The sequence below is a fragment of the Conger conger genome, chromosome 13 (assembly GCF_963514075.1).
Source record: "Conger conger chromosome 13, fConCon1.1, whole genome shotgun sequence".
In the NCBI taxonomy this organism is placed as follows: domain Eukaryota; kingdom Metazoa; phylum Chordata; class Actinopteri; order Anguilliformes; family Congridae; genus Conger; species Conger conger.
In genome coordinates this window covers 90001-98022 of record NC_083772.1, presented here as the reverse complement: position 1 = coordinate 98022, position 8022 = coordinate 90001, and the positions used below count along the sequence as shown (strand labels likewise).

At 49.0% G+C, this 8022-nt stretch overlaps 1 protein-coding gene across 1 annotated transcript in view; it reads right to left on the bottom strand.

Moving 5' to 3' along the window:
* Nucleotides 1-1421: 1421 nt before the first annotated feature.
* LOC133108178 (olfactory receptor 4B13-like) overlaps nt 1422-8022 on the bottom strand; it is a 19781-nt gene continuing 13180 nt past the window's right edge. The window contains exon 5 of the mRNA XM_061217614.1: nt 1422-1486. Coding sequence (XP_061073598.1) covers nt 1422-1486 — 65 coding nt within the window. The remainder of the gene's footprint in view (nt 1487-8022) is intronic.

Below are 8022 nucleotides of genomic sequence, written 5' to 3'. Positions count from 1 at the left end.
GAACAGAAACTGAGCAGACGCCTCGGGAACAGAAACTGAGCAGACGCATCGGGAACAGAAACTGTGCAGACGCCTCGGGAACAGAAACTGAGCAGACGCCTCGGGAACAGAAACTGAGCAGACGCCTCGGGAACAGAAACTGAGCAGACGCCTCGGGAACAGAAACTGAGCAGACGCATCGGGAACAGAAACTGTGCAGATGCCTCGGGAACAGAAACTGAGCAGACGCCTCGGGAACAGAAACTGAGCAGACGCCTCGGGAACAGCAACTGAGCAGACGCCTTGGGGAGACCTCATGGCTCAGGGGTTGCAGCACTGCATCTCAGAGTTTGGGTAAAGCCAGATGCATTGTGGGAATGCACTGTGATGCTCGTTCCTCGCAAGGGCCAGCTCCCAGGACTCCTAAAAATACAAATAATGTCCTAAATCATTATGATCTGCTAATAACTTTGTCATATTTAACACACATTTAAAATAGCTGGATGGATGGATTTACAATCAGTTTTTTCAATCTAAACAAAAAGTAAATAACTTCTTGGGGCGGCATTGGTGGGTTTGCTGGTTCGATTCCACCCTGAGTGTCCCTGAGCAAGACACCTAACCCCCAAATGCTCCTGAAAAGCTGGTTGGTGCCTTGCATGGCAGCCAATCGCCGTTGGTGTGTCAGTGTGTGTATGACTGGGTGAATGAGAAGCATCAATTGTACAACGCTTTGGATAAAGGCGGCATATAAATGCCAACCATTTACCATTCCTTTGATCTGGTAAGAGCAGAAGTGATGCCCATTTTCTGCCTCGTGAATGGCTGTGCAACCAATATTCGCAGAAACCAATCGTGTGGCCCGAACAGTCACCAGCCTTATGTATGCAGACATTTACATTTACATTACATTTTGGTCATTTGGCAGACGCTTTTAATCCAAAGCGACTTACAAGTGCAAGACCAGTGAGAAGCCTTATTGATGCAGAGTGCTGAAAGGCAACAGTGATGAGCCTCTGGCAGCAGGCTCAGAATATGAATGGGAGGATTAGCACTGACAGGTTTATTCAGCGGGTAGTTAACGGCCCTTGAAGAGAATGACAAGAGGAACTTTTCAGAGCTATTGATTTTTTTCTTTCCTTGAAGCATCTGAGGAATTCCCAATGGCCAATTAATGTGAAGGAGAGAGAGGGCGGTTAAGATCCAGGGAACACATTTCTGTTTCTGCCTCCACTACATGTCCGTAGTAAAAGTCTCATTTTTACTATGCTTAAAGACTGCATATGCACTCCAAAACATTGCACGTCTTTCATGGAATCAACCTGGTTGGCCTTTTCCAGTGCCTCTATATCTTCCTTATAGCGTGGACCCCAAAACTGTACAAAGTACTCGAAGTTTGGCCAAACAAGAGTATTGCATAAGGTGATTTACCGCAATATGCCTCACAGTTTACCGTGTTGTAAAGCCTCAGAGAGCAGGCCAGAGGCAGCAGCAGTGAGGGTGTACACTGCAGGAGGAAACCAGACTGAGGGTGTACACTGCAGGAGGAAACCAGACTGAGGGTGTACACTGCAGGAGGAAACCAGACTGAGGGTGTACACTGCAGGAGGAAACCAGACTGAGGGTGTACACTGCAGGAGGAAACCACACTGAGGGTGTACACTGCAGGAGGAAACCACACTGAGGGTGTACACTGCAGGAGGAAACCAGACTGAGGGTGTACACTGCAGGAGGAAACCAGACTGAGGGTGTACACTGCAGGAGGAAACCAGACTGTGGGTGTACACTGCAGGAGGAAACCAGACTGAGGGTGTACACTGCAGGAGGAAACCAGACGGGCTGGGACATAGGGGGCCGAGGAAATAAAGGCCGGCATGGTCTTAAATGTGTAAAATAAGTGATTCTGAGCGGTGCTTAGAGATAGAGTGCAGCATAAATAGTGTAAGAGAGCTCACTAATAGGCTGGAAAACATATTCAATACTTGGAATGTCTTATACTATTTGCAATCATAATTTAGCCTATATTGCCCTAATCCAGAAAGCATGTGACTTGCACTCTCTCTCTCACATGCATAAACATGTACACACATTCAAATTCACCTGAAGTTTTGGGTGTGATCATTACAGTATTTTGCCTTTAAAAAAATAATCTATTTCTCAGTCAATGCAAATACAGTATATAATTGTCATAGCTTCAGCAAGCACCCTGAATGATTAACTTTGCATGAACACAAACCATGGAGGAAATACCTGTGTTTCCCAATCTCTGGTTCTCTTAGCTTTGTGTTTTTCTGCCCTTCTCTATTCTCCCCTCCGTCCCTCACTCTGTTGTTGGTCTCTGAGCACCCGAGCCAGATAAGTGTGCCAGGAGCCATATGGCATGGTGCTGGATAGGGTTTCTCCTGCAGTGCAGAACTCACTGGGCTGGCTTGCACCTTTCAGCCTTAGGGGGGCAGATACTGCCGCATTACTGCCACAGCTTGCAAACAAACACTCATATCATGAGCAACATTGAAGTGGTATGACTGAGGATGGTTAGACACTATGAAAACAAAGAAAGAACAAGAGGCTGGAGCCCTAAATGAGATATAATGATATAATGTGTCTACAAGGGTTTGTAACTAAGCTCAGGGGACCATCTGCAGTGACAAATGGGAGGTATACAGTATAATGATGGGTTATTCAATTACAACCAGAATGCATCCCGGGTCAGGTCCCTGTGCACCACCAGTCTCTGGAGACAAAGAAAGAGGGATTGTGGTATTAGAGGAGGAATTGAGATGCACGGACAGATGGAGGTGTAAGGGAAGGAGAAATGGATGGGTTTAGATCAGGGGTCCGTAATCATGTGCCATGGAGTGCTGAGATTATGCAGGTTTTCATTCCATCCAATCACTACACCAGCAGATTTCACTAATTAGTTCCGTCCTCTCTGGTTGAAGGTGGTGTAGTGATAGGTTGGAATTGATGTTATTAGCATAGGCTGCTTCCCCCTGCATTCTGCTTTCAGTATGCCAGTCAGTGTTCGAGTCTGAAGTTCATTTCTGAGGCTCCCATCTGCATACTGACCATGCTGAAGAGTGTAGTGATGGATGTGAATGTGTATAATGGCCATGCTGAAGATGCCGCTTCTCATTGGCCTCCACTGGCTTCCTATTGCCGCACGCATCCGTTTCAAGGCCCTAGTGCTGGCATTTCAGGCTGCTAAGGGGACTGCCCCACCTTACAACAATCCCTGATGACTCCCTACTCCCCAGCTAGATCACTCCGGTCTGCCAGCTCTGGTCGCCTTATGGTCCCCTCTCTACGTGCACCTGGCGGTCGAGCTGCACGTTCACGCCTGTTTTCCGTTCTGGTTCCTCAGTGGTGGAATGACTTGCCTACCCCCCCAAAAAAAAACTATGTTTAGAACAGCATTTCATGTGTATTTTGCTAGTTCTGGATGTGATGCTTTGACTTATGGTAGAACCTATGCACTTGTAAGTCGCTTTGGATTAAAAGCGTCTGCCAAATGACTAAAATGTGTGAAAATGTGTGAAATGAAGATCGTAATGATGGGTGTGGATGTGTATAATGGCCATGCTGAAGAGCGTAATGATGGGTGTGGATGTGTATTAGTGTGCATTAGTGCATCATTGTAACCAGGTGTGTGGTATTGCTGCGGACCGTCCACTAGATACGGTAAAGTGTAATTTCGTTATTGCTAATTTGAACAATGTGAGGTTAGGGCTTGAGCCAGTCTGTTTGTTGTATTGCTGTTTGTTGTATTGTTAATCACTCATACTGGTTGCATACCTGTAGAGTGATTGAACGTTTGTTTGAAATTGCTGAGTTTGTCAGGAGTTTGTCAGGAGATTAGTGCTGATTTGATACTGCTTGTGAGCGATTTGTAAGTGCTTTAAATAGGCGTCTTCAGAGCGACGCCAGCGTCGCTCCGTCCCAGTTTGCTATGCTGTTATGTTTCACCCCATCCCAGTGTGCTCTCTCCCCCGAAGACACCCCCTGCGACTTGGGCCTCCACGGCGTCGGAACCCCTCCAACCTCAGCTACCCCCCGCTCACCCTCTGTAAGGACCTTGCTGTTACAGGGGGACTATGGAACTGCCAGTCTGCCACTCGGAAGGCTGACTTCATCCCTGCGTATGCCTCCCTCCAGTCCCTACAATTCCTTGCCCTAACTGAGACCTGGATCACACCTGACAACACCGCCACTCCCGCTGCCCTCTCATCCTCCTTCTCCTTCTCGCACACTCCCCGGCCTTCTGGCCGTGGCGGTGGTACTGGTCTTTTAATTTCCCCCTCGTGGAAATTCTCTGTTCTCCCCCTCTCTGACCTGTCCATATCCACTTTTGAATTCCATTCTGTTGCAGTATCCTACCCTACTAACCTTTTTATTGCAGTTATCTATCGCCCTCCAGGGCCCCTGGGAAGCTTCCTTGATGAGCTAGACACCCTTCCCTGAGGATGACACCCCGCTGATTCTCCTTGGAGACTTCAACATCCACCTTGAAGCCTCCCAGGCTGCTGCCTTCCTACCGCTACTCCACTCCTTCGGCCTCTCCCTGCAACACTCTCCTCCAACCCACAAGGCAGGCAATGTCCTAGACCTTGTCTTTGTGAGGAACTGCTCATGCTCTGATTTCACGGTTACCCCTCTGCATACATCTGATCACAACTTCATCTCATTCTCCCTCCCTCTTCCTCCCCATCCTCCTCCCCCTCCTCCCACCTACCCTTCCTCAGCCCGCCGTAACCTCCGCTCCCTCTCACCCTCTTCCTTTGCCACCACTGTCACCGCCTCACTCCCCCCTCTCAAATCCTTCTCCAAACTCCCCGCTGACTCTGCATCTGCCGCCCTTCTTTCATCTCTCTCCTCTGCTTTTGACTCCCTCTGTCCCCCTGTCTCAAAGCCGCCTCGCACATCCCCCCGTCCCCTTGGATATCTGACACCCTCCGTACCTCCAGGGCCAGCCTCCGCGCAGCGGAGAGGAAGTGGGGGAAATCCAGAGACGCTTCAGACCTCACAACTTAGCAGTCTCTCCTGGCGGCATTCTCTTCCGCTGTCACTGCCGCCAAAGCTAAATACTATCAAACACAAATTCAGAACTCCGGTTCTAACCCCCGGAAACTTTTCTCTATTTTCTCCTCTCTCCTCAACACCGGCTCCTCCTCCTCAGTCCTCCTTCGCTGCTGATGACTTTGCTGATTTCTTCGATGAGAAGGTCACAGTCATCCGCAGATCCTTTCAAACCACCGCCCCCCTCACTGTGCCCTTCCCCCCCTCTAGGCCCATCCCTTCCTTTTCCACTTTCTCCCCCCTTACAGACTCTGATATTTCTCAACTCCTGCTCTCCCACCGCCCCACAACCTGTGCCCTTGACCCTATCCCCTCTTCTCTTCTCCAAACTATCACACCTGACATTCTCCCATTTGTCACCTCCCTTGGCCCACATCACTCCGCTGCTAAAAAAGCCTACTCTGGATCCCTCCATCATCCAGAACTACCGCCCGGTATCTCTTCTTCCTTTCCTTTCTAAAACTATCGAACGAGCCGCTTCTACTCAACTTTCTTCTTTCTTTTCTAACAACAACCTGCTAGACCCCCATCAGTCTGGCTTCAGATCGGGCCACTCGACAGAGACTTCGCTCCTCTCCGTCAGTGAGTCACTCCATGCCGCACGAGCAGCCTCCCTCTCCTCTGTCCTCATTCTTCTAGATCTCTCTGCTGCCTTCGACACTGTGGATCACTCCATCCTCCTGTCTGCCCTGTCAGCAATGGGCATCTGTGGCACAGCCCTGGACTGGATTGAGTCCTACCTCTCTGGTCGCTCCTTCCAGGTTGTTCCCCAGGGCTCAGTCCTAGGCCCGCTTCTTTTTTCTCTTTACACTCGCTCCCTTGGCCCTGTGATCACTGCACATGGTCTATCCTATCACTGCTACGCAGACGATACCCAACTCTTCGTCTCGTTCCCGCCGTCTGATACGCAGGTTTCAGCCCGTATCTCTGCTTGCCTGAGGGACATCCAGAGCTGGATGGACAACCACCATCTAAAGCTCAACCCAGGCAAGACTGAAATGATATTCATCCCTACTAATACCTCTCCCCATCTGGATCTCTCCATTTCCCTCGGGGAAACCACACTCACGCCGTCACCCAGTGCAAGGAACCTCGACGTGGTGATGGACAGCAGACTGTCCCTTTCCAAGAACATTGCGGCGGTGACCCGGTCATGCAGGTTCTTCCTATACAACATACGGAGAATCCGCCCCTTTCTCACCCCCTACTCGACCCAGCTCTTGGTCCAAGCGATGGTGCTGTCCCGCCTGGACTACTGCAATTCCCTCTTGGCTGGCCTCCCAGCATCCGCCATCAGACCCCTCCAACTTATCCAGAATGCAGCAGCTCGTCTGGTCTTCAACCTTCCCAAATACTTGCATGTCACCCCCCTGCTTACTACCCTCCACTGGCTGCCTGTCATGGCTCGCATCAAATTCAAAACATTGGTGCTAGCCTTCCAAGCAGTTAAGGGGTCTTCCCCAGCTTATCTACAAAAAATCATCAGACCCTACACCCCTGCCAGACCTCTTCGTTCAGCCTCCACAAGCCGCTTGGCACCTCCCCCTCTCCGAAACTCCACCTCACGCTCACGACTGCTGTCTGTTCTGGCTCCACGGTGGTGGAACGAACTCCCCGTTGAGGTCAGAACTGTAGAATCTCTCCCCACCTTCAAACGCAAGCTGAAGACACACCTCTTCAAGCAGCACCTCTCCCCATCCCTCCCTACCTCCCTGTGAACCTTAATTGTTGTCTCTGTGACTTGCTTTGTGTATCGGTATTTTTTAGTTGGCTAAGTAAGCAGTGTTTTGATAGTTAACTTTGGTCACTTTTGCTCTGTTTGTTTCTTGTTTAAAAAAAAATAATAATAATAAATAAATAAATCAATAAATTGGCCCTCGTCCTTATCTTTGTTGTACAGGTAGCAGTTCAAATTGTACTTCCCTCTCGGGTCTTTCAGCGAACTTATCCCTGGTTATGGATATGCACTTTGTTGTACGTCGCTCTGGATAAGAGCGTCTGCCAAATGCCAATAATGTAATGTAATGTAATGTATACTCACCATGCTGAAGAGCATAGTGATGGGTGTGGATGTGTATGCTGAAGAGCGTAATGATTGGTGTCGAAGCTCCATACTGAGCAACATCACTAGGCTGCCTGGGAAAGAAACATTCTGCTGAAGGGGGCGGTTCCTCATGTGAAGATGACCTCCTGACTCCAGCAGTCGGAGGATCAGCAGGACGCTTTGGGCGAGGAACCCCAGAGCGTGTGGATGACCTGGGCCATCAGGGGCTTCTCCTTCTGCCTCTCATTTCTGCCCTTTCTTTTTGGTTTCCATTCCTACCTCTCTCATCCCGCCTTCTGTGGTGCTGACTGTGAGCACTCTGTAAGTTTCAGTGCAGCCATTTGGCTGTGATGTTATCTGCACCTCATTTATTTCATGTAATTCAGATTAATTAGGGCTGTATTCCCCCATTTGGAGCATTGCCCAACAGCTCTTTCAAGCACCAGGATGAATTGACTTTCTCTCCATCTCTTTCTTTCCATCTCTCTCTGTCTCTCAATTTCTCTCTCATAGTTTGCGTCTCAATAGCCTCTAATTCCCTCATTAGTCCCCCATGTTTCTCACCCTGCTCTCCTCCCAAAAGAACAGACAGAGCTGCAGTCCCAGGCCCGTTCCTCCCATCTGTTGGTTTGATACTTCCTCTTTTGTAAGTGTGATGGGTTTTTCTCTCCCTTAAAATGGTTTCTTTGGTGTTGGGTTCAGGTAGCTACCTGGAGTCTTTCTTTCTGATATATTCAGAAGAGGACCATGGGGAAAAATACTGAAGCAAATGTCTTACTCTAGCTAAAACAACAATATTACTACACCTGTACAGGACTGACGCTTGCTCAATAAACAACTACATTTGCTTCATTTACTGCTTTCTATATTTAATTAATTTTGTCGGAATTGTACCCAAAGCAAAGATTAGCCGATATTTGCAT